Source organism: Diceros bicornis, chromosome 36 (genome assembly GCF_020826845.1).
Source record: "Diceros bicornis minor isolate mBicDic1 chromosome 36, mDicBic1.mat.cur, whole genome shotgun sequence".
Taxonomy (NCBI): Eukaryota; Metazoa; Chordata; class Mammalia; order Perissodactyla; family Rhinocerotidae; genus Diceros; species Diceros bicornis.
Window position 1 is genome coordinate 33,312,386 of NC_080775.1, and position 26,672 is coordinate 33,339,057.

The window sequence follows — 26,672 nt, forward strand, 5'->3', positions numbered from 1 at the left end:
CCTTGTGTTTTATAGTTTTATTGAGCTATGGTTCACACACCAGAAAATCCACCCACTTAAAGTTAGCACTTCACTCTTTTTTAGTATCTTGTGCAACCATCACCACCACCTAGTTTCAGGATATTTTCATCACCCCATAAAGAAACCCCTTACCGTTTAGCAGTCACTCCCCATTCCCAACCCCTACCCAGGCATAGGTAACCACTAGGCTATTTTCTGTCTCTATGTATTTGCCTATTCTGGACGTTTCATATAAATGGATTCATATAATGTGTGGTCTTTTGTGACTGGCTTTTTTTCACTTGCCTTAATGTTTTCAGAGTTCATCCACGTTGTGACAAGTATAGTATTTTATTCTTTTTTATTGCCAAATAATATTCCATTTATGGATATACCGTGCTTTGTTTATTCATTCATCAATTGATAGACATTTGAGTTGTTTCTGTTTTTTAGCTGTTGTGAATAATATTGCTGTGAACATTTGTATACAAGTTTTTGAGTGGGTATATATTTTCATTTCTCTTGGTATATACCTAGGAGTGGAATTGCTGGGTCATATGGTAACTCTGTGTCTTAACTTTTTGAGGAAGAACCTGGCAATATGGCTGCACCATTTTACATTCCCATTGGCAATGTTATGAGGGTTCCAGTTTCTCCACATCACATCCTTCAACCTTGTTGTTGTCTGTCTTTTCGATTTTAGCCATTCTAGTGGGTGTGAAGTATTCTCGCATTATAGTTTGGATTTGCATTTCCCTAATGATTGATGAAGATCTTTTCATGTGTTTTTTGGCCATTTGTATATCTTCTTTGGAGAAATGTCTCTTCAAATTCTTTGCCCATTTTTAAATTGGGTTGTCTTTTTATTGTAAGAATATTAAGAGTTGTAAAGAGTTCTTTGTATGTTCTGGATATGGATCAAGCCCCTTGTCAGATATATGATTCACAAGTATTTCCTCCTATTCTCTGGGTTGTCATTTCACTTTCTTAGTGGTATCATTTGTGACGTAGTTTTCATTTTTGTGAAACCCAAGTTATATATTTTTTTCTTTTGTCCCTTGTGCTTTTGTTGTTGTATCTAAGAAACCCTTGCATAGCCCAAGGTCGTGTGATTTACTCCTGTGTTTTCTTTTAGGAGTTACATAATTTTACCTCTTACATTTAGGTCTATGATCCATTTTGAGCTGGGGTTTTTTTTTTGAGGTAGGGGTTCACATTCATTGTTTTGCGTGTGGATATCCAGTCGTCCCAGCACCATTTGTTGAAGGGACTGTCCTTTCCTCATTGAATTGTCTGTCGCTCTTGTCAAAAATCAGTTGACAGTAAATGTGAAAGTTTATTTCTGGACTTCCAATTTTATTCCATTGATCAATATGAATATCCTTATGTCAGTACCACACACTGTCTTGATTACCATAGCTGAGTAGTTGAAATCAGAAAATATGACTCTCCCAACTTTGTTCTTCTCTTTCAAGGTTATTTTGGCTATTCTGTTACCCTTGCATTTCCGAATGAATTTTAAAATCAGCTGGTCAGTTTCTGCAAAACAAACAAAAAAACAAAACTAGCTGGGATCATTTTGTGGAATATTGTAGTCTTAAAAATACTAAGTCCTCCGATCCACGAACACGAGGTGTCTTTCCATTTATTTAGATTTCCTTCAATGTCTTTTCCACAGTGTTTGTAGTTTTCAGTGTACAGATCTTACACTTCTTTTGTTAGGTGTTTAATTCTATTTCATGCTATTGTAAGTGCAATTGTTTTCTTAGTTTCATTTTCAGATTGTTCATTGCCAATGTATGGGAATACAGTTTATTTTTGTAGATTGATCTTGTCTTCTTCCGTACTGTGAAACTCATTTTTAGTTCTAATAGTTTTTTACTAGATTCCTTAGAATTTTGTATATGTAAGATCATGTCATCTGCAAATGGAGATAGTTTTACTTCTTCCTTTCCAATCTGGCTGCCTTTTCTTTCTTTTTCTGGCCTGATTGCTCTGGCTATAACCTCCAGCACAGTGTTGAAGAGAAATGGAGAATACACATCCTTGTCTTGTTCTTGATCTTAGGAGGAAGGCTTTCAGACTTTCTCCATAGAATGTGGTGTTAGCTATGGGTATTTTGTAGCTGTCCTTTATCAGATTGAGGAAATTCCCTTCTGTTCCTAATTTGTGGAGTGTATTTTTATCTTTTTAAAGAGTACTGGATTCTGTTAAATGGTAGTTCTGCGTCTTTTGAGGTTGATCATGTGGTTTTTGTCCTCTATTCTATTGGTCTGTTAAATCAACTTTGCATTCCTGGGATAAATCCCACTTGGTCATGGTAGATAATTCTTTCTGTATGTTGCTGAACTTGGTTTGCTAGTAGTATGTTAAGGATTTTGGGGTCTATATTTGTAAGAGGTATCGGTCTTTGGTTTTCCTGTGATATCTATGGTTTTTCAATCAGCATAATACTGGCCTCATAGAATGAATTGGGAAGTGTTCCTTCTCCTTCTATTTTTCTGAAGGGTTTGAAAAGGATTGGTATTAATTCTTATTTAAATATTGGTAGAATTCATCACTGAAGCCATTTTGGCCAGGATTTTTCTTTGTTGGAAGTGGTTTTTTTTTTTTTTTTTTTTTTTTGGTGAGGAAGATTTGACCTGAGCTAACATCCATTGCCAATCTTCCTCTTTTTGCTGAGGAATATTGGCCCTGAGCTAACATCTGTGCCCATCTTCCTCTCTTTTGTATGTGGGACGCCACCACAGGATGGCTTGATGAGCAGTGCGTAGGTCCATACCTGCGAACCCCAGGCCGCCAAAGAGCGTGAACTTAACCACTGTGCCACCCGGCAGCCCTGTTGGAGGTTTTTACATTAGCAATTCAATCTCTTTGCTTGTTACAGGTCTATTCAGATCGTCTGTTTCTTCCTGAGTCAGTTTGTGGCTTTCTAGGAATTTGTCCATTTCTTCTGTTATCTAGTTTATTGGCATACCGTTGTTCATAGAATTCCCTTATAATCCTTTTTATTTCTGAAAGTCTGTGTAATGCCCCCTTTTGTTTCTGATTTTACTAATTTGAGTCTTCTCCCTTTTTTCTTGATTGGTCTAACTAAAGGCTCAATTTTGTTGATCTTTCCGAAGAACCAGGTTTCAGTGTTGTTGGTTTTCTCTGTTTTTCTATTTATTTCATTTATTTTCACTGTAATCTTTATTAATTGCATCCTTCTGCTTGCTTTAGGTTTAGCTTGCTCTTCTTCTAGTTGCTTAAGGTAAGAAGTTAGGTTATTGATGTTTGAGATCCTCCCTTTTTAATACAGGAACTTACAGTAATAAATTTCCTCTAAGCTTCAGCTGTGTTGTGTAAGTTTTGGTATATTTCGCATTCATTTTCATAGATGTATTTTTTAAAATAAACTTTTTATTTTAGATTTACAGAAAAATTGTGAAGCTGGTTCAGAGAGTTCCCATATACCTCACACCCAGTTTATTAACATCTATAATATTATATCATATAATATATCTTATTAACATGTTATATTAGTGTGATATATTTGTTACAGTTAATGAGCTGATATGGATACGTTATTATTAACGAAGTTCATGCGTTATTCAGATTTCCTTCTTCTTGCCTGTTGTCCCTTTCTTTTCCAGGATCCCCTCTAGGACACTCCTTAGCATTTAGTTGTCCTGCCTCCTTAGGCTCCTCCTGGCTGTACTAGTTTCTCAGACTTTCCCTGTTTTTGATGATCTTGACAGTTTTGAGGAGTACTGGTCAGGTATTTTGTAGAATGTCCCTCAATTGGGATTTATCTGCTGTTTTTCTCGTGAGGACACTGAGATTGTGTGTTGTGGGGAGAAGAACTGCGGAGGTTTCCATTTAATCCCATCCTGTGGGAGGGCCATGCAGTCCACTGTGACTGATCACTGTTGACAGTAGCCTCGATCTCCTGGCTGGGGTGGCGGTGGTCAGGGTCGTCCAGTGTGAAGTTACTGTTTGTCCACTTTCCAGCTGTCCTCTTTGGAAGTAAGCGGCTGTGTGCAGCCCACCCTTGAGGAGGGACGTTAGGCTCTGCCTCCTTAGGTGACGTGTTACTTGTGACTGGAAAGAGTGCTTGTTAGCTCAGTGTGTCAGGAACACCAGTCACGGGTCCCGGCTTGGATGGCCTGGGCAGGGTCCAGTCATTGCTGCACGGCCACCGGTGCCTCTGCCACCGTGCCCCTTGGTGGCAGCCCCAAAAGTGCCTTTTGGAGGCTGGTTCTCTGATGATGAAGTGACCTGTGGCATCTTCAGTTCTGAGCCCAAGACTCCCTTTTTGGGTCACTTTAATAGTTTCTAAGGAAGTCAAAAGCTGTTATTCAAATGGTACCTATTCAGTGACAAGTCCAAATATCTCATTCATGTATTTCTCCAATTGCTAGCAAATAAGAAGTAGTGGTGAAGTTGTCAGCTGGCTAAAACTCTGGGTGATAGAGACTCTAAGATTAACTGGCCTAGCGTTACTCTTTAAAATTGGATTGGAATAATTTCAGCATCATCGGGGTTTTGGTTACACATATCCTTGATTCCATGAATTTGCATTTTATTTCCCCCCAAGCCTTTGAACAGTTTTGTTTTGTGCAGTCAACTGAATGCTCTATAATTGCTCACTAACCTGTATTCTCTAGAGACTCCTTAGGATAGTCCTTCTCATAAATTTAAATCTGAAAATTTAATTGAGCAAGAGTGTCCTATTAGCAATGGTCTAGGGATATTGTTTAGAAAAAAAATCAATTGTATATTATTTTACTTGGCAGGAAATTCACATACCCAAGTGGGAGTTTACTAAAGAAATTGCAGCTGATCCTTGAATATAGCTTTACTGGCAAGTTCTGCTAAATTACATGCTATTAAGTGGAGCTTATTGTGAATGTGTTATCTCCCAGCATGACAGCTGCCTTTGCTGGGTAATGGAGAGTACTATTATATTTAATTCCTTTAGTTAGCCCTAATGGGATATCAGATATGATAGATGCCTGTTGGTTTTTTTCAAACATTAAATATTATCTTAAATATCATCTAGTGTATTTATTAATATCTATCAACTAAGGTGTAAAGTAAGTAGGAAGAAGATTGAGTAGCCACTTTTTTGCACCAAGCGGGTGAGAATCTATTTCAGGGGAGAGCTTGGAGAGATTTGCATAGCTTGTGTCTATAATATAAAGGGCTAGAGTCTTAGGGATTCGGGCCAAGATTGTTTCACAGCCTCTTTTTTCTATTGCTTTAAAAATCTGGAGGCTTAGTTAGATCCAGTCTCAATCTTATGCTCTTAGTACAGTTTTGTTACACTTTTTTCTGACTCTCTCCTTGGTAGAGAATGAGAAGAGTTAGTTGTCCACCTTTATAAAATAATGCAGTCTGGAGTCTCAAGCGGTCTGGCCTGGATCTTTACCTGAAGAATTACGATTTTCCCACAAATAAAAATCATGATCTAGAACATTAGCTCACCTTTTCTGCTCATTTAGTGTAATGCATGCCATTAAAAATTGAAAAGATTCGTGGGCTCTATTCAGTGCCCTAGTTTTTTCCACCACTGATTGTCACCACCAAATGCTGTTACTGTTCAACGGCAGATGTGTGGAAACTCGCACAGAGGTCCATAGAGTGCAGTTAGAGCCATGCTTCGGAACTGCCTGGGCTCATCTGAAGGTCCTCCCTATGGCCTGGGCTCAGCACAGCTGAGTGGACTCCTTCTTCGGGAGCCGTCTCCTCTGACTTCATTGTTCACCACGGTACCTGGCTCACAAACCAGGGACTCGGTGTTACCTTTGAATCCACTCTGTCTTTGTAAATTCACTTCCTTTTCCTGAATGCCATTATTTGTTAGCTAAGTCCCTTACACAAGAAATCCACCTCCTGTAGCTGTGTTCCAGAGCCAGAGCTCCTCTGGAGATGCTGTCCCTTGTTCCTTCTGCAGGAACGTGTGTCCATTGAGCCAGCAGTCAGGGCCCACGCCCTGCCCTAGCATGATGCCAGACGCTGGGCACATAGTGGGAGAGAGACATGGACCTTGTCTTCAGGGAACTTTTGGTCACTAGGGGAGAGACCAGTAAGAAGGCAGCTACCTGAGATACGCAGACCAGGGGGGCACGTGGGAGGGTCACCCACATTAACCAGGGGAAGTCAAGGCAGGCCCACCGTGTAATGGTTTCTGTTTCATTACTTTTCGGTAAATGTAGGGCCTTGTCTCAGTTTGTTGGCTGTTTTGTCTTTGAAATGTGTTAGTGATTTCTTCTCGTGAGTTAGACTTTGTCCTTTAATACAGTGCCCCTGATCCATTCTGGGGAACACCTGCTATCTGAGATTAGTGTAAGAATCTAGGCTTTTAGGATTAAAAACAAGAATGCTTTTTCATTAATGAAGCTCGGAAAATAGAACAATAACCTGTCTAAGCAAAAGAACCCTTATTCATCTATTTACTTGTTCAGCAAACAGTTGAATGCCAACCCCCCGATCTTGGCCAAGCCCCTATTTCAGGGGAAGAGGCAGACAAGGTTCCGAGCCCCTTCTCCAGCTGGCGTTCACCGTTGCCGCTGCTTCGTGGACAGCAGACTGGTGCAGACTGGCTAAAGAAGCCATAGGAATCTCCTGCTGCTTTGCAAGGAGCATGTGAGCGGTGATTTAGGGATGAAGGGAACCAGGGGAGGCTCTACGGAGGAGCTGCTAGCTGGTGGACTTTTCTTAATCCGCCCAGCATTTTGCTTCCATTAAGGGTCATTTCTCCTTCCCTCCCTCCCTCCCTTCCTTCCTCCCTTCTTCTCTCTGCTCCCTCCCCTCTCCCCGTCTCTCCCTCTTCTCCCTCTCCGTTTCTCCTTCTTCCTCCCTCTCCCTCCACTCTCTCTTCTCAATACCCCATCCCTGCTGCCTCCTCTGCCCTTCTCCACCCACACAGTCACTGTGTGGAGTGTGCTTGCTACGCTTGTTTCACTTTTTACTGAGAGAGAGACCACTTCAATTTCCTTCTCCTATGCCCTGTATAATATTATAAGCCCAATTCAGGCACTTACAGTCACCTAGCTTTGCCTTGTAGATTCTTCTCCAAACTATTACAAGACTGAAAAGCAGAACATACCAGATTTTATTCCTCCCTCCAGACGTTAACACAGGAGGGGCTCTCAAGGCTCAGGCCTGGCCCTTTCTTGTCTCTCTCTGCCCCCCTCCCAGGTCATCAGATCCACGCCCAGGCTTAATTCTGTTTGTATGTCACGGACTCCCAGATTTCTATCTCATTGCTGTTGCCTTTGAGCTCCAGCCCAGCATGTGCCCTTCCTGCGTGGCATCCTCTGGGATGGCTCAGACATAAAATGTCCTAAGTCAGACTCGGAATCATCCTTCACCAACTTCTTCCTGCCCTGTGCACCCAGTCTTAGGGGCATCACCCATCCAGCTGCAGAGGCTGCAAGTCTCCCACAGCAGTCCACCTTCTGAGGTTGCTGGGGTTACTGGAATCTCTGGACTAGGCCTCTCGTCTTCTCTGTCCTGTTCCCTGTTCAAGCACTGGTCCTCTCTGTTAGGACCACTTCAGTAACCGGAGGGCCTCTTCCCGTCAGCTCTGCTCCTTTCCAGCCGAGGTGGTCAGCACCACCGCTCCTGAGGCGGTCAGCACCACCCCTCCTGTCCGCAGTGTTCAGCATAGTGCCTGCAGAGAGTGAGTGCTCCGTGCTTAGACAGTAAATAATGGATTAAGTCCACTTGTTCGACCATACCTCTCATTTATCTATTCTCATCCTGGGATCTTTTTGTTGTGTAATTGTTAGTCTGCTTCTGGCATTATCCTCTTCTTATGTATTCACGTCATTTAATAAACTTCTCCCAATCAATCTGTTAATTACCCTCTTTCTCAAGAACTTTCTGAAGTGCAGCCTCCTCCCCAAAGCCCTAATGATAGAACAGTTGTGGATTCTTCCTTTTTTTTTTTTTAACTTTTCCCGTGCTATTTGTGAACATTGATATTGTTTAGCCAAAAATAACCTATATTTTATTTGTGTATTTAACATTCCCTTTTCCACACATGCCTTTTTTTGCATGTTGTAATATTTAAGACTTTACAGACATTATAAGCTATGAATAATTCTGACACTACATAGATTTCATTTGCCTTAGAAAGCAAGTTCTTTAAAAAGAATGGGTGATTAATTTCGTTTGTTTCTTTCTGATGCAGTAGTTCTACTTTGTAAATGTATTTGATAAAAAACTGTAGATATAATAATTCCATGGTTCAAAGAAGTGTGAAACATACTAACAAACACGCTTACTAAAGGAAACTGTAGGAGACATTCTTACCTTGTGACCTAACTTAATTGATGGGCTTTGTGGGTATTTCTGATGTCTGTCTGCAAACTAAATCATGCCAATTTAGAAATCCTATGTTATTTTGGTTTCGTTTTCCAACTTCAGCAGAAACTATTTCATTGTAACTATTTAAAATGGATTTATCAAACCAAAACCACAATGGGGTACCACTTCACACCTGTTAGGATGACTGCTATCAAAAAAACAGAAAATAACAAATGTTGGCAAGGATGTAGAAAAATTGGAACTCTTACGCATTGCTGGTGGGAATGTAAATGGTATAGCCACTGTAGAAAATAGTATGGTGGTTCCTTAAAAAATTAAACATAGAATTACCATATGATCCAGCAATTCTACTTCTGGATACATACCCAAAAGAATCAAAAGCAGGGTCTTGAACAGATATTTGTACACCAGTGTTCACTATAGCAATATTCACAGTAGCCAAAGGGAAGAAACAACGCAGATGTCCATCAGTGGATGAATGGATAAACAAAATGTGATATATACATATAATGGAATATTATTCAGCCTTAAAAAGGAAGGAGATTCTGATACATGCTACAACATGGATGAACCTCTAGGACATTATGCTAAGTGAAATAAGCCAGTCACGAAAGGACAAATAGTTTTGATTCTACCTGTATACGGTACCTAGAATAGTCAAATTCATAGAGACAAGAAGTAGAATGTTGTTTGCCAGGGTGGGAGGAGGGAGAATGGCAAGTTGTTGTTTCATAGGTACAGAGTTGCAGTTTTGGATGATGAAAAACTTCTGGAAATAGAGATGGATGGTGATAATTTCACAACAATGTGAATGTACTTAATGCCACAGAAGTGTAAGCTTAAAAATGGTTAAATGGTAAATTTTATATTATATATATTTTTCCACAATGAAGAAATAGATTTATCAACATTGCATGTAAATCTACAATTATCTCAAAATAAAAAGTTTAATTAAGAAAAACTACAGATAGAAAAAAAGATAGGTTCATTTCCTTCACATTCATGGCTCTCTTTGTTGGCACATTTGTTGTCTGTTGAATTTGTGTTGATATCTAGTTGATAGAGTGAGGTAGAAAGTGTGGCTCCTGGAGCGTGTTCCTGCCGGGAGTCTCTTACGCTGCAGCTGCGTCCACACTGTCCAGGTGCAGAGTGTGCCCGTTGACGTCAGACTCGCTGAGCCCTGTGACTTGTTGAAAATGAGTATGATCAAGTACTACATCCCTGGCTAAAGGCTGGTGAAATGGTAAACAGTTTTAGAATTTTATGTGAGCTAGTGTGTGAGAGAAAGCACCTCGAGTCCTTTAGCTCTGGCGTTTTCCTGTCTTCCCAGGTATACCTTGAAAGACTTTTAACCTATGCAGAGATAGACATCTGTCCGGCCAACTGGAAGCGAATCGTTCTGGGGGCGATCCTGCTGGCCTCCAAGGTGTGGGACGACCAGGCTGTGTGGAATGTGGATTACTGCCAGATCCTGAAGGACATCACGGTGGAGGACATGTGAGTGTGTGTGTTGTGTGTGGGGGTCGTACTCAGTATCTCAGGGGGCCTATGTGGGAAGGACAGCGCATCCGTTTTTCAATGACTTATATAGTATAGAATAAATGAATTTGACCGAGTGTCTCTTGTGGCTGACAAACCAAGGACACGGTTGTGGAATATTATATGCAAAAACCTGTATTTCTCTTCATTGTGGATCATGAATAGGTGCTAGTAACACTTTCTGGTTTTGTGAGGCTGTGTTACTGAAATTATGTTATAGGCAGAGTCTTTTACCTTCATTAGAGAGGTGTAGACCGGGGCTGGACATTCCAGCTCTGGGTCTCGCTGCAGGCTGATAACAGAGAGTCCCTGCGTCGCACCTGTCTCTTGTGGGCAACAGCCCGCCCAAAAAGTGGAGGAGCTAAAATAGTGTCTTTGTCTGTTTAGTTTCAGAGGGAAGAGTTTCCCTGCTGTTGGCATGTTTTTGCAAGTTCACTTGCTTAAAATCAGCATTCTGCCCCTGAGGCCTCTCTTCTCTCCTCCTTATTAGGCTGCGTGTTCTCCCCCAGCTGGGCTGGAGCCCCCACAGTGCAGTGAAAGTGCCGTAAGGCCTGGGGGCCTGTCCGCACCCACAGGACTCCTCAGGTGGAGGGTTCGGTCCTCAGGTCCAGGTGGGGCGTAAGCAGGAGGCCTGCAGGCCTGTCCTCTGGCTCCCTGGGGTCTGGAACACTGGGAGCGGGTGCAGAGCCTCTTAGGAGGGAGGAGCTGGGGGAAAGCACCCAGTCAGGATGAACTACGTGGAGTTCCTTATAGTTTATATGCACTTCTGACACTAGACTTGCTAAAATGTGTCTCCTCTTGTTTGTTTGGCATCCTCGAGGAAGCTTTAGGCTGGAGGAGGTTCCCAGCTGTGTCCCAGTCCACACCTGTGACCTGGGGTGTAGGATCTCACGGTGCCTGTGACTGCAGCCTGTGGGGGTGTCACGTGGGTGTGCTGGTTCCGGATCCCTCACCAGGGCCCTCCTCGCCTCTGGTTGTGGGTTTGCCGGGCACCCCGTTTTGTAGTGCGCTTTGAGGCACACTTGTTGACGCTCTTAGGGCTCTGTTGCAGAGCCTATTCCTGCTGCAGACCTACGACACCCCTGCTTGTGTCTGGACTTCCTTACTGTGAACAGTAAGGGAAGCGTAAAGAAGTGTTTGATAGTAAGAAAAATAAAATTCTTGATTCTATTTCAAGGTGAAAACAGCTACTAAAATAATTGTCATTCACACTGTACAGGAGACGGACACTTGAGTGAAGATGGCAAGAAGTGCTGACTAGTCTCCTTTATTGGGTTACTCTCCCATCCTTCCCTGATAGCAGTGCACACTGATTTGCGAGCCCAGGAGTGCCATCACAGCTGTCCCTTCTTGTTTGTGTGGAGTAGCCGATGCAGGGCTGGTGGCACCGTGTGAGTGGTGGCGCTCGTGTTCTGCAAGAGCAGGCAGAGGGCTTCCCCAGAAAGTGCCTGCTGAAGTCATTTATGTCCCAGCTATTTCTGAAAGGAAGTGAGATACAGATGTAAATTAGAGATACCGCAGAAGCATTAGAACAAAAGAGAACAGAGAACATGAAGAATGAAGAGCGTGGGGTGGGGGGAGACTCCTTTTGTGTTCTTGTCCTTAATCCACCAGGTTTCATTCACCAAAATGCCGGCAAAACTGAATTTTCATGTAGATTTAGGGATTATGGAGAATCCTTTCATTTTATTTAAAACCTTGAAGAAATGTTTATAAATTATATATGAGGAGGCCCTCATTGTCCAGTTCATCATACCTCGATTTGATCCTGTCAGTAACCCTGTAATACATGTGCTTATGTCTCCACTGGACACAGGCCTGGAGAGGTTAGATGATGCCCCGGCGGAACTAGCAGGCAGGGAAGTTCATCCCCAGCATCCTTAGCCCCAGAGACCATTACACAGTGGTCAGAGGTGACAGCAGTGGAGACGACGCACACCTGTCCCCAGGCTCCCTGGGAAGGTGTTTTAACTAAATGCCTGCAATAGTCAGTTTTTAGTTTGTCATTCTCTCCTTGAATAAAAAAGTAAGAGGGTAAAAATAACAGGTAATTTGGAATTCTAGATACTTAGGTTCTGTTCATTGAAGTTATTACCAAGTTAGGAAAAACCAAACAATTGCCAAGAATATGTAAACATTATATTTAATATTATATAATATTAATATATATTATATGTTTTAAATATTATATTTAATATATAATCATATATTTATAAATATTTTAAAATAGCAATAATAATAATAATAGTCATCGTCCTCATCATCATCATGATGCTAATAATGGCAGCCATCCTTTATGGAGCAGTTCCTAGCCCAAAAGGAATAATTTTTGTGTGTTACTTCATTTCTCACAGTTACCCATGAGGTAGTACTGTTACTCTCCCCGTTTTACAGATGAAAATGAGGCCCTGAGAAGTTAAGAAAGACGCCAGGTGACTTGGCTAGTTACAAAGCCACAATTTATATTTCTTCTCTTCTAAGCAATTGAAGCTAAAACTGTTTTCATTTATCTAATTTTTTTATCTTAATAAAAAATGACAACTATTTTTTGAAAGTCAAGTCCTTTTCCACACAGCGACATTAGAAAATGTTGAAATTAGAAAAAGTTGATTCAGCTAAAATTAAACGTAATATTAAGAATTTCTTTAATTATGATATTTTTAATTTTTGTTCTTTCGGTAGACAAATCTATACCTTAAGCAGTTTTCATTTATAATGAAGTTAGGTTTTTTGTCAGCTGCAAATAGTGAATGTTTTATTGAGTGAAGCTGCTGCTTTATGCATTAATATTTCAAAAGAACCAGCACTGTGGTCAGTGTAATAGTAGTCAGCATGCATGTGCAAGTTCTATCCCATAATCCATCCGAAGAAGATTGACCGTGTTTTGAGCCAGGTTTTGAGCCTGCCCATTTTTTGTCCCTTTCTGGGAAGCCATTGATGGCCAGGCTCCTGTCATCATGCCAGCCACTGCTGAGCCCTGGCAGTTCTTCCAGCATTCCACGAATCCTCCAAACGCCTGTGGCTGGGCATAGAGGAAGCGCTTTTGTTTCACAGGTCAGGTTGTGAGCAGTTTTCTGAAGAAACGCCAGCGTAACGCCCTGCTCCATCCCCATCTGCCAGGCTTGAGAAGCTCACCAGTGGGCCCAGCTCAGGGGCCCGGCCAGCAGCTGCCTGGGTGCCTCCCCTGTCCTGCAGAGCTCTGGGGACTGAGGCCTGAGCCACACTGAAGCCCTTCCTGTTCAAAGTGTTTGTTCTACCGTTTGTTCGAGAGCCACTGTGACCCATTTATCATGTGCTGTTAACCCGTTGATGTGTATTAACATGCTGTCAGAGCCTATATATTGTAAGAAAAGCTGATCAAACAATTGCATCTGTGCAGATTTGGGAAGGAGTATGCAGATTCCCCCCGCCAAGGACAGGAGGAAGCGGAGGGTTCTCGCCGGCGGGGATGTTCGCCCAGAGGGTGCTCCTGTGCTGCATGTTGACTATTCCTGACTCCAGCGCACCTGTGTCTCCGTATCTCTTTGTAGGGACAAGCCAGGTGACCATGACAGCAGAGGTCTTCATGCATTTGAGCTGTCCACTCCTGGAAGAATTTTGGAAAATGTTGTAGCCTCACTTCATTTTTACGTTGACATCTAAAAAATTTTCATCATAAGTTTCGATAATTGCAAAGGATGTCATTTACAGTATTTTTTATTTATTTTTTATTTTTTTATTTATTTATTTTTTTTGTGAGGAAGATCAGCCCTGAGCTAACATCCGTGGTAATCCTCCTCTTTTTGCTGAGGAAGACCGGCTCTGAGCTAACATTTATTGCCAATCCTCCTCCTTTTTTTTCCCCCCTGAAGCCCCAGTAGATAATTGTATGTCATAGTTGCACGTCCTTCTAGTTGCTGTATATGGGACGCGGCTTCAGCATGGCCAGAGAAGCGGTGCGTCGGTGCACGCCCAGGATCTGAACCCGGGCCGCCAGAACCGCTAAGCCACGGGGCCAGCCCTACAGTATTTTTTAAATTGTGTATTTTTAAGTTGAAAAGTATCCATTGGAGACTGAATTCCGTAGTAATGTGATACACCCACCGTCATGCATTTTCTTACAGTTGGAAGTCTTATATTGTTCTCACTTCTCCTTGAATTCATTTTCTTTCTTGTTTCCTCTTACAGAAGTTTATTCCTCAAAACTCTGTAACAAAAATGTATATGTAAGTTAAAACTAGAATGTTATTTTCTGGACTATAAGATTCTAATCTTCAGGTGAGTTATCATTAGTACACAATTGATCAAAACAAGATAAACATTATCAACTTTGTAAAATATAAAAAGTAAAATCTTATGGGAAATAATCTCTTAATGAAATAAGTAGCTTTTTTTCTCTGTTATATTTTTGTGTATGATTAGTACTTACTGATATAGTGAAATGAAATTCAGCATCAGTTTTAGTCCCATTTTTCTTTTCTTTAACATGAGAGCTGAGAGAACATACTCATGTAAGTAGATTAAATTACAAATTTTGTTATAACAGTGTTACTTGAGTCTTGAAACACTTTTAGAACTATATGCTAAAATCACATAGTCATCTATCAGTAAAAATTATTTAAATGAGCCTGCCACTCCTCCTTCAGTGTGTTAAAACAAAAATTGGACACCTTGTAAGTTATTAGCCTGTCATTAGAGTCGTTTGCTTTCTCAACACCAAATATTGGGATAGTCCCTTTACGTGGCTCCTTGGAGGTGTTTCCCCCTGGGACAGTGAACCTTGGTAAGGGTGGGCCAGTGGCCTACCTTCCCTCTCAGAGTGAGAGAAGAGGGACTGGGAAAAGAGAAGCCAAATGGAGAACTTGATGCATTCTCCAGCGAGAAAGAGAGCGAAAGTTGCAGACCTGGAAATCTATTTCCTAATGCTGTTGTGTTCCCAGGCACACTTGGAGAAAGTCTTTGTGGACCCTAAGGGAATACATATCCCAGCATGAAGACTGGTGCCCCCGAGCCCTGAAGCAGACACCCCTTGTTACGGGCTGGATTATGTTCCCTCAGAAGTCATGTGTGAAGCCCTAAGCTGCAGGACCTCAGAATTTCTCTGTATTTGGAGACCAAGTCTTTAAAGAGGTTGTTAAGTTAAAAGGAGGTTATTAGAATGGCTTCAATCCAGTGGGACTGGTGTCCTAAAGGAAGAGGAGAATAGGACACAGTAGACTGCAGGACACCCATGTGGCATTCTGTTACAGCAACCCTAGCAAACTGATACACCCAATAGACTTTCTGGGAAGAAGGAATGAAATCCAGTGTGTTCTGGGGCCATTCAGGGTGTCTGTGTTCCTGAACCTCGTGGAGCTTGTGGAGGTAGAGGCTCTGAGTTACTTTGCAGCATCAGTACAGAATCATGATTTACTGTTGGAATATTTAAAAATGGGTGCTTCGTTCAATCTTTTCCAGTAAAACCCTGTGAGCCCCCACGAGTCAGTGGAATGAGACATCACTCAGCTGAATAGCTGAGGAAAAGAAAACTGGCTCCTGGCTACCCTCTGTGGGGGGAGGAAGCAGTGGTGGGGCATCATTGGAGCAGGGAGCTCTGGCACTTAGCAGTGTGCTAATCTCGTGTCATCAACTGGTCTTCCTTTCCTGGCAGAGACAACCTGAGCCTTCCCTTGGAGCTCCTCAGCAGGCAGAGACTCACCAGTTTCAGGTGGAAAGCTTTGTGATGTGTTTTTCAGTGTGTTCTTCCAGGCGTCCTTCTGACCCCTCTGCACCCTTCTTCGTGGCCTCCCCTGTGTACTAGCGTCCCGATGTGCACTTCCTGATTGTTCTGAGCCTAGGGTCACGGCCAGCTCAGGAATCACTCGGCAGTGAGGAGGTCGACATGGGGTCCCTCACGTCCCTTTAGACAGTGGGCCCGGAACGCAGCTGTGGGCGCAGGCTGAAGAACGTTGTAAGACGAGCATCACTGAAACTCTTAGGTAGACCGGGCAGTGGCCGTGCAGTCAGTCACTGTTCGCCAATGCCGGTCAAACAGACTTCAGGTCCAGGCTGCCCTTGTGTGGGAAGACGGGGCCACGCCAGTCTTTCCCTCTTACCAGCAGTGAGTGGGCACACCCGGAGCACCTAGTGGTGATTGCTGTGGGTGGAAAGGGGACTTGGAAACTAGATAGACAAAAATGCTGTTAAAAAAATTATGCTTTGGTGTTGGTTGGTTTTGTGTTTTTGTTTTGCAGTAATCCTATAAGAGTCATTTTACTGTGTAGACAAAGGAATCCCAAATAAGGAGAAGCTGAGAGACGTGTCTTAAGTCTGCAGGGCAGGTAGATGCAGAGCATGGACCTCAGTCCCTCCAGAGATGCCTGGTGCCTGGTTTTTTTTTCAATTGTGGTAAAATATACAGAGCATCCACTGTACCACTTTAACGTGTACATTTATCCATTGATAGACACTTGGGCACTTGGATTGCTTCCACCTTTAGCTGTTGTGAGTAATGCTGCCATGAGCATGGTATACAAATGTCTCTTCAAGCCCCTGCCTTCGGTTCTTTCGGGTGTGTACCAGAGGTGGAGTTGCTGGACTGGTGTCTGGTTGTGGAAGTGAGCCTGTTGTCCTGGGAAAGCGGGCAGGTTGTCAGATGATGAAAGCAGCTCTCTTCACTCTGTTTTAGAGGCCCATTTGCAAGTTGCTAAATTGCACCACTTCAGTTGGGTTTCTTCACAATATTGATCTAATGTAACAAATATTTCTTTGTTTCTTGAGTTAAATTTATTTCTTATAAAGTTTTACACCAGAACTATTTCCTCATAATTACGCGGTTGAGGACATTAACTCCATCAAGCCCATTCTCTCTGCGTCACTGTTAGATTTCTGGTGATTTGTCACATAACAAGCTGTCATGTGTCCCTTTAAGATGTACTGCTACAGTTTAGAAATTCAAATTTTAAGAATTATTTTATTTTCAAATCTTGTCTTAGTTTGAAAACACGGCAGCTCTAAAATCCTATTTTCCCCAGAGTTTAAACAGAAACATTTAAGAAAACATTCAGGAACATTTAAGAAAAGCTGGGAGAAGGCTGTTCCATTTTCCAAGGAACCCTGGGAAAATGCCACCTTGTTCAGAAACAGACTCCTCTTGGCTTTAATCGTAGTGTATCCCCTCCAGAAGAGGCATTGGTGTCTGTGCCATTTGGGGCAGGATTAACAAACTAGCTCTCTCATGGTAATTAAGAAGGCAAGATCTTAGTGCTGGGAGAATAAGACCTGCAGTGCCTCCTTTTGGCCAGCAGGCGGCAGTCTGTCCCCAGGCAGCTCCCCCTCACCCAGGAGAGCTACTCTAGCCCGTTTGCTTTGACACTTTCTGGCCTTAGCAGTAGTTTGACACTCTTGTTTTATTAAAGTCATATCTGGGTTTCAGTATTTCACAGGATGATCTTGTATTAAATCTCATTTAAATGAGCCATAACTAAAAGTCATTTAAAATAAAAATCATACCAAATAAATCAAAGTAATTTAAGTTACTTAAAAGTGTAAAATTTAGGATAATTTATTCTTTTTTGGGGCCTGGTAACTCCTTTCACGAGGCTGTGTAGAAATAGCATGGAAGTTAACGCTGTTTCTCCAGCTAAAAGACTTGAATGTGACTTCTTGGTCTTTCCATCTCAAGCACTCAGGCCTTCGAGAGCAGCTTGCTGATGTTTCTGAATTGTTACTTGCCCAGTAGCTTCTGTCTCTCTGGAGCCACCCACCCTTGCTCACATCCCGGCCTCCCTGTCCCTGTTGTGACAGCAGCACAAAACTGGGGCAAGTCCTCCTGGGGCTCAGTGGCCTAGTCTGCTCGTGCTCCAGAGGCGGCCTGGGGCTCAGGGACAGCGTGGGACAGGATGGTGCTGCGTTCGTCGGAGGCCTGGGAAGATGGGGTGCCAGGACACAGCGGCCGAGCTGGGGGCTCAGTGTGGGCGGAGTCGGCGGAGGCTGAGGCCAGGGTCAGGAGGGCTGAGGCCAGGCACTCAGGACAGGGCTTGTCAGTGGTCAGCCCCACCTGCAGGAGACGGTGACCAGTGTGTCCTGTCTCCTGCAGGCTTGTGGGTGGTTTGAGTGGCCCCCTGCAGGGAACACCCCGCCCCAGCCCTTGTTCCTCTCCATCAGAGCGCCACGCTCCCACACTCAGTCAGCTCTCCCTTCTGGAGGAAGCCTTCCCTGATCCTGCCGCCCAGGCTGAGCTTGGGCCGCTCCATTCAGTAGCAGTAATTATTGAGCACCAACTGTATGTCAGGGACTGTGCTAGGGGCCGGGCGTGTGAAATCAGGTGGCTGTGAGGAGACAAGTAGGGGAGACTGAGGCAAGGCAACAGGAATAGTAGAGTGTGATGAAGGACAGAGATGGAGGCCGTGTTGTGTGCGGTGGGAGCACAGGTGCTTCCAGGGGAGGTGGCGCCGATTCAGAGTCCGGGCCAGCACCCATGATGCTCAATGAGCAGGTCGTCACTGAGGACTTTCTCCGCCAGCTAGTAACTGTCAAGAAATAAACCTAATTAACAAGATGACGGACACGGGCAAGTTCTCAGAGTAGAAGTTGTAAAATTTATGCTGGTTCCCCGTCATTTGTTATCATCACATGTAAGTGGGTTGGCCAGGTGGATCTTAGCACCTGCGTCGGCCCCTTTACTGACCAGTCTCCACAGTTGAGTGGTTCTCAAAGTGTGGGCCGGGCCCAGCAGCATCGACACCCGGCATCCGGTGGGAGCTTGTTAGAAATGACTTTCTCTGACTCCACCCCAGACCTGCTGAGTCAGAGACGGGGCTGTCTTCACCGGCCCTCCTGGAGGCTGGATCACGCTCAGGTTTGGGAACACTGCTTTTATCCTTCAGAATTGCTGAGTTCCCTCTGTAAGAGGGTGGTGCTGGATTCACCCCCTCCCCTGTGTCTCAGGAAGCACCCCCTGCAGCTCCTCTCCTCTTCTCCCAGGAGGTGGGGAAGGGCAGTCCTCTAGGTCTAACAGAGCCGGGTCCTCTCCTCCGGGCGGCCGTCTGGGCCCTCACTGACGCCACTCGACAGCTGTTGACGGCTTCATCTGCCCCCTGTCTGAGCCGAGGGCTCGTGCTGAGATCTGTGTGTGTTCTGGGTCTCAGTGAAGTGAATCACCCTGAGGCACTTCCTGGTAATCTTCCTCATTAATCAGGCCTCATCCTTCTGGGCACCTAATCAAGTGGATTCAGCTTTTATTACCAATTTGGTGGTTAAACTGCAACTCTGGTGTCCAACCAGGCAATTAATTACATGGCTTTTCCCCCTGGAGGATGCGATTTTCTGGAGTCTGGTCTCTAGCAGCTTGCCTTGGCACGCCACGCAGCCTGGTGCAGCAGCTCAGCCTGTGCTGTTTTTGTCTTTGCTTTGCAGGAACGAGCTAGAGCGACAGTTTCTTGAATTGCTCCAGTTCAACATCAACGTTCCTTCCAGTGTTTATGCCAAGTATTATTTTGATCTTCGTTCTCTGGCAGAAGCAAACAACCTGAGCTTCCCCTTGGAGCCCCTGAGCAGGGAGAGGGCTCACAAGCTTGAGGTACGGTGCTGTAACACGTCAGTCTCGGTGCACTGCTGCAGGTGCAGCGTCTGGGTACCACAGAAGTCAGTGACCACACAATACCTCTCCCACAATGTGTCGTCGGGAGATAAGGACAAGGTACCTTAATAGCTAGTCAATTAATTTAGTTAATTCTAATTTGTATAGCCTCATATTTTTAATAACCTTAATATCAGTTTTTACTTAATGTGCATTGATTCTATTTTTTAAATCAAAGATTCTTTTAAACCCCTATTTTTAAAAAAATTATAAGCCCACCAAAAAAATATTTCCCAGCATGCACATTTTGTAAGGAAAAGGATAGAAGGTGACCCTAATGATTAGGAATCAAAAAATCTGATTCTGCTTTTTATTCTTTCAGAATATTTTCTCCACAGCCCAGTGAGAGCAGGGCCAGCTCCGATGGTCTTGGTCTTGTTTCAGGTCAGCCAGATTGTGAGCCTGAACCCTTGGTCTGGGTGTAGGGCCTTCACTGTTAAGCTGTATGGCCTTTGTGTCTCCTACTGTATGTAGCTCAGCTTCCTATTTGCACCTGGCTCTTCCCGTCTGACTTTCTGACAGGATGAAAAGTGGCGAGTGGTAGGAAGGCTCACTGGTGAGACCCCTTCTCCAGGCCCTCTGCACCTTTATCCCCAGGTACCGTCTTGGTCTCATCCCGTAGAACCTTTGAGCAAAGCAGTAGATGGCACAGTCATGTCCCAAGCTTGGCGACCCAGGAGTCTGTGGTGCCCCATTGTCATCCCCTGTCGAGTGCAGGGTCAGGATGGCCAGAGTGTGATCTAACAGGGTTAATAGCTGCGAACAACACAACGTCTCGAGGTGGGGGAGGAGGGTTATCGTGGATTACAAGCTTAAGAAAGCAAAAATGTTAAATAACATTTGTAGAAGTAAAAACTTTAATCGCAAGAAGGAAACTTAGTGAAACTATGCACAAGACTGGATGCACAGCTCTGGGTTTAAAATAAAAGTCCAGCGAGCTTTTCAGAACTCAGCCACTTTGTTGTCATTGTGTACCAGCCCTTAGATGACAATGCTCCTCTAAGCCTCCCGCTTCTGTCTGAGAGTAGAATGGAAGCCCTCCTCTGCAGGGCTTCCTCCGAGGCAGATGTGGTCAGACCTTCACAAGCACACACATGAGACAGAATTAGGCTTCACGGTGAGCGTGAGCCCCACTCCAGCCTGTGCAGCTGTCCCCGGCACCCCTAGTCTGCTGAAGTGGGCTCCAGCCGCTCCTCCGGGGCTGAGGAGAGGAGCGTGGAGCTCCTGGCAGCCACTTGGCCCTGCAGGAACGCTGGCCTATGGCTCTCTCAGGGCGGTATCTAGTGTCTCAGGGCAGCCAGATGTTGAGCGCAGGCTGGCTGAGACTGGGCGTCAGTGCCTGCTGTCATCTCGTTAGGCTGTCTGAGGGGGAGGAAGGCAGAACTCACCTAATTTTTGGCAGTGTTGCGTGGCCTAGAGAATGAGCCTGAGCCAGCCTGCACGTGGGCCGCCATGTCAGCCTATCCCTGGCCACTCTGCTCCCTCCACGCCTTGCTGCCGTCCAGTGGCCGTCCCCCGCAGTGTCGCCCACTCCGCCATGCTGCACCACGGACTGTGATTTCCTGTCCCTGTGGAGAACACCCACCCCTCCTGATAATTTCCTCTTCCTCCTTCAAGCAAAGCCCTCGGAGGCTCATTCTGATGTCCATCCTCAGTCATGCGTCCCTTCAGGGACTCCCTAGAGTAGAAGCAGTTGCTCTGTCCCCTCTGTTCCGGGTTCTTTGAACATCCCCTGTATGTCCATGCCTCTGTGATGTGCGGATCTTGGTTGGAACTGACACGTCTGTTCGACACCTATTTACACATGTTTACTCGGGGGACTCTGAGACCAGGTGCTGGTTACAGGCAAGCCCTGGACACCATCCTGAACAAAACCAGTAGGCCCTGCTCTTGTGGAGTTCACGTTCTGCTGGAAGGAGACAGACAGTCAGCAATAAACATAATCAGTGAACTTGCCCCTGTGTTAGATGGTGAGTGAAAAGGAAGAAGTGAGCAGGGTGTGGCTGTGTCAGGAGCCTTGTGGCCTGGGCATGAAGACTGGAGAGAGCGGGGCGCTGAGGGCAGAGCTGCTGCAAAGCCTGTGGGGATGGGCCAGTGGGGGGCCACAGAGCAGGGTGCGTGACAGGGGCAGAAGTATAGGGAGGACATCCAAGAGTGAGGGGGAGGCAGGGAGACCAGCAAGAGCCGATGGTGGTCTGACCAGGCCATGTGGCACGGGCAGAGGGCAGTGTCTTTGGCCCTCGACTGTGGCTTCTTGGTGCGTGGGCGCTGTGCCTGTCTCCCTAGCCCAGCATGGTCCGCGGCTTGTCGCTTGAATTGTATAGAAAGCGAGAGACCCCCCCCTTTGCCTCATCGTGGGCGAAGTACCCCCACCCCGGTCATCTTGTCAGATGGCAAGGTGAACGTGACTGGGACAGGCCATCTGCGATGGCGTTGATGGGAGCCGGCCCCCCTCGGTCGTCCACGTGCTCTCAGCCCTCGCCTGATGGCAGCCGTGGGAGAGCCGTGGCTGGGCCCGGACCCCCAGGGAAGGCCTGGCCTTGCTCATGGCCAAGGCACTCCGCCTGGGGGCTCACTGTCCTCACTGACAGCATGAGGACGATGTTGATGATCTCCACATCCCGTGTTTCTGTGGTCCCCTCTTGGTTCCCGTCTACAGCCGTCATCTCAAGCTGACTCAGACACTGGGTCACGTGCTCTGACTCGGTCTCTAGTTGGTGCTGGCTGCCAGGCGCGGGGCTCTCCTCCCTGCGGCCCAACACGGAGCTCCACTGCTTCACAGCAGCCCTGCGAGGAGGGCTGTCATTACCCCATCTGCAACAGGGATGCTAGGGACCTGACACAGTGCCCATGCCCAGGGTCCCACACCCCTAAGTGGGGAGCCAGCCCTGAAGCCGGGCCTGGCTGACCCCCAGGCCACACTGTCTTCTCATTGTTCGCACTCTGAGATCTTTCCTCAGCTAGACTGTGAGCACCGTGGAAACAGGGAGACTGCTTCTCCGCCTCCTTTGCCCCCCACTGCAGCCAGCACAGGTCTGGGCCTGGGAGGTCGACTCCACGGGCAGGGACTCCTGCTGCTTCTGTTCACGCGCGTCCTCAGTGCCTAGAGCGATGTGGGCACACGGTGGTGGTCGGCGTCTGATGAGTGGGTGGACAGGGCAGCTTCGAGGGCGGTGGCACTCGCCCCCGAGTCCGGCCCTGACCTCAGTTGTCTCTCTCCTGCCCCACAGGCCATCTCTCGCCTCTGCGAGGACAAGTACAAGGACCTGAGAAGACCCGCGAGGAAGCGGTCAGCGAGTGCTGACAATCTGACTCTGCCGAGGTGGTCGCCGGCCATCATCTCCTAACCGGCGTCCCCACAGGAGGCCGTACCATCCCCCAGTTTCTCCTTCAGTTTGAGAAAAGACAGACTTGGGGTGGTTTTGTTTTTTGTTTTTCCTTTCCTTTCCTTTTTAAATGCATAGCTCCGCCAGGCTGCCTGGGTGACCGCCTCTTGAGTGGCCCACACACAGCAAGGCTGCGGGGAAGAGAACTGGTATTCTGGAAGTCCTCGCCCGCCTTCCCCACGTCGTGAACAGCACGTCTTCCTGGAGGAAGAAGACTCTCCTCCCGGAGGAGTAAACGAGGGGCGGGGGAGTCGTGTGGAGGTGGGGAAGGTGGTGACGCGGCCTGGCCATTTCCTGGGTGCCTCGCCATCGGCAGAGGGTACGCCGGAGACACAGCCGGGCTAACAGTGGGATGTGCGTTAGAGACAAGCGCCACGTTTGTCCCGCCACTGGGATCAGTGTGTTCTCTAAGACTTCTTGCATTCCTTCTTGCTGCTTTTTTGGGATTTGGGGGATTTTTGTTTTTATTCTGTTTTGGTTTTGGTCCCACAGAGCAGAGAATATAGTTTGTACCCACCATGGCGCAGACATCCAAATAAATAGTGCTGGTTGTTCTCTCCGCACTCCTCCTGCGAGCTGTCTTCTGAGCTTTCTTCCTCACAGTGGGATGCGCTTCCTGCGTTTCTCTACACCCTTTTATACGGTTTTTCTTCAACAATGGCAAAATTAACTTGACTGTAGTGCTGAACCAAAAGTGTCCATTTCCCTCCTATTCCTCACCCCAAGAAAATTCTAGATCACATGGGTGCTTGTGCCTTCCGATCTTCTTGCAGTTGTTTCTTTTGCTCTGACCGGAAGTCGTAGTTACAAGTCAGTCAGACTTGGTGGCTGAAGGAACAGTGTGCGGCGAAGGGCGGCCTGCAGCTGGGCTCTCCAGACTGCTGGTGTCTGCCCGCGGACGTTGATGAGGAGCCGTGTCTTTGTGCTCCCTGCCCCACTCACTGCTCCAGTTCCGCATCCATTGTTGCAAGCAATATTCTTCTCAATTTTATATGTTTACTTTAAATCAAAGTTGGTCTATTTGTATAAAATTTTTTAAAAATCTAAAATAAAAAAAACAAGGGGGGAGATTCCAGTGGGAAGATCATGGAAGGGCAAAATGTTACCATTTACTGAGTTCACAGAATGATTGAATAGAAAACTCAGCTTGCATTTTCATTGTGGGTGCTTAGAGAAGTTACACAAATTCAAACTGTGAAGGTGTACGCTTCATTAATTATGGCCACACTTTTTCGTTTTTTGACTAACCCCAATTTCCTTATGGGCTAATGAAAATCTTTTATATCAAGTAAAATAAAAGTAAGTTTAATGATAGAATCTGAGTCAATGAAGCATATAATGCTTTGGGTGTTTGCATATTTGCTTGGGTCACAATGACAGAAGTTTCTAAGTTTTTTCCTTTTTCAAGTATCTGTGAGGCAAATGGCAGCAGACGATCTGTGTTTCACCCTCCTCCTATGTGAGCTTGGAAAACTCTGGAATCTCCTGTTACTAGTCTTGAGTATCCTAAAATCATGCACCTGATCCCCGAGTGTGCCTGCGCCCTATGAAACGTGCTTTGGAAAAGGAAGGGGCTCGAAAGTTGAAATCCCAAAAACACCAGGCAGAAAGTGCTAGTCAGGTTTCAGTGAACTTGGTATCGTGTGAACATAACTGTTAGGGCCAGAAATATTGTCAAGTTCTTTCTGGCCTAAACTTTCAAAAGCAAACAAATAGAATATGAAAAGTTGATTATCTTTCCATTGTAATTGTGTTGATGTACTCTGTGTGGGTACCAAAATCAGCTTCTCTCTTCAAGTAAGAGTTGGATTTAGAACTTTAGAGATCTGAAAATATCATTTTATATTCCCTAGTCTATATAGCTTAAAAAGGGACGTATTTTCTTAGCTGAATACGAATACCTCTCAAGCGTAAATTAGTTCCTCTCATGTAAAGTATCTTATTTTACCGATCATTTCAGGAAAGAGGTTCTGCTGCCTTTAAAGCAGAAATCTTATTTTTATCCCTTTTATTTGAATGAAAAAGATTTGAAAATTGAATTATGTAAATATTTCAATGCATCTGCTATTATTTTGTGGAGTTTATTAAACTACTTTAAAAAATTGTATAGTCTATTTATTGTATGTATGTACATACAGTCCAATAACTTAAAATTTAAAGTGGATTCCATAAAACCCGGCTCAGTCTTGTTTAGACTATTGAATATTGTTTTAGCCTTGTGCACTGGACTCTACCTCTGTATAGGAGAATTTTCCATATTCATTATAAGTACTGATCTGTATTAATGGGTTATGTTTCTTGCGCTAAGGAATTCTGGACTCGGCTGAGGGTGTAGACAGTTTTGCTTTTGCAGTATGAGTTACTCTGCACACAGGTGGATACTTTAGGTTTGTTTTATTTTTCTACATGATGATGAAGACTTAGATTTTGTTCTCTGGTTTGTTCTAAGTTTGCCAAAAAAAAAGCGTACAGTACAACAACCAGTACAGTACCTATTGATAACTCATAGTGACTGTAATGTGTTTGCGAGGTGATTCGATGCCCTGCAATTAAAGCTGTATTGCTATTTAGGAATACATCGTCGTAGTGTAGTTTTTGAATGGACAGTTTTCATTTTTAATACAAGACGAAGAAAACCACACAATTTGTTAACTTTAATTTTAGATTTGACTTAAACAACAAATAAAGGCATTGGGAGAATAAATATGTATCCCAACCAATTTTGGGGGGTTTGTTTTACTTTTTTTTTTAACTGGGAAAAGGGAAAGAAGTCAAGGACTTAAAATCAAATTGGAGGGCAAGGTGGGAGATCCTACCAAGATCTGAGACGTGGCCTGTGCCGTACACACTAGCTGAGGCCGGTGTCCCAGCCTCGCCCCGTCATCTGGCTCTGCTCTTGGGCTGGCTCTCCCGACCTCCCTCTCTTGGTCTTGGGCAGAGGTCTCCCCATCCTGGGGTTTCCCTTGGTCCTGGGGATTTTGATCCTCAGCTGAGCTAAAAGCCGAATTTTGGGAGTGATTTCCGTCATTTCCAGCTGCTTTTGGTAACCTCTCACCAGGGGGCCATATTTTACAGCTTGAATTTTTTAAACAATAAAATATAATTCTGGTTCATTGTAGGTACTTAATAAGTGTTGAATAAATAAATACGTAGAACAAACTGCCTGCCTTCCTGCTCTGTTTTTTTGAATATTATATTGAGAAAACTCAACAGGTTTTATAGATGCTGAGTGAACCAGTCTTTGCAAGAGCAATGGAAGGAATGTTGTTGGTCCTGCCAGTCCTGAGTGAGTCACGGAAGGAAGTCCGAGACCTCCTTGAAACCCCCAGCAGACAGAGAGCTCGTAGAACACATCACTTTTATATCGATACCCTATTTAATCCTTAATCCCTTTACCCCCTTGACTGCGTTGGAGTCAGTGTCTCAAGACTCACGTTGGGTGGGTCTGAGAGGCGTGGGTCATCTTCTGGAAAGCCAGCCACAGGGAGCCTTACCCTGGTTGAAAAAGAGAAGGAAACAGGAAACATGCCGTCGACCTGAGACGGGCAAAGGACCCTTAAGAACTAATTTGGGATTTATGATTTAAGCTGCATGGATTGCAGGAAGAGCCCTGTAAGCAACTTCATTAAGATCACCATTTGCTGTTCCTGAACGCAGAGCCTCCCTAGAGCTATTGCACGGGAGCACGGGGCCCCCACGGTGCCACAGGCGTCAAGAGGTAGGGAGGGGTGTGGGAGCACTTGCGGTCACAGATCCGTGATGGAGTTGACGTGACCAGGTCCGCCCACATCCTCCAGCTTTTCCTTAGATGTTCTTACTAGGTTTGTATA

The 26,672-nt window shown here is 45.1% G+C and overlaps 1 protein-coding gene across 2 annotated transcripts in view; it reads left to right on the top strand.

The window, feature by feature from the left end:
* Positions 1 to 23,414, top strand: part of CCNY (cyclin Y) — a 219,650-nt gene extending 196,236 nt beyond the window's left edge. For both annotated transcript variants that reach the window (XM_058532792.1, XM_058532793.1), the window contains exons 8-10: positions 9,650 to 9,816; positions 19,234 to 19,396; positions 22,687 to 23,414. In XM_058532792.1, the coding sequence (XP_058388775.1) occupies positions 9,650 to 9,816; positions 19,234 to 19,396; positions 22,687 to 22,803 (447 nt within the window). In that variant the 3' untranslated portion in view covers positions 22,804 to 23,414. The remainder of the gene's footprint in view (positions 1 to 9,649; positions 9,817 to 19,233; positions 19,397 to 22,686) is intronic.
* Positions 23,415 to 26,672: the final 3,258 nt, after the last annotated feature.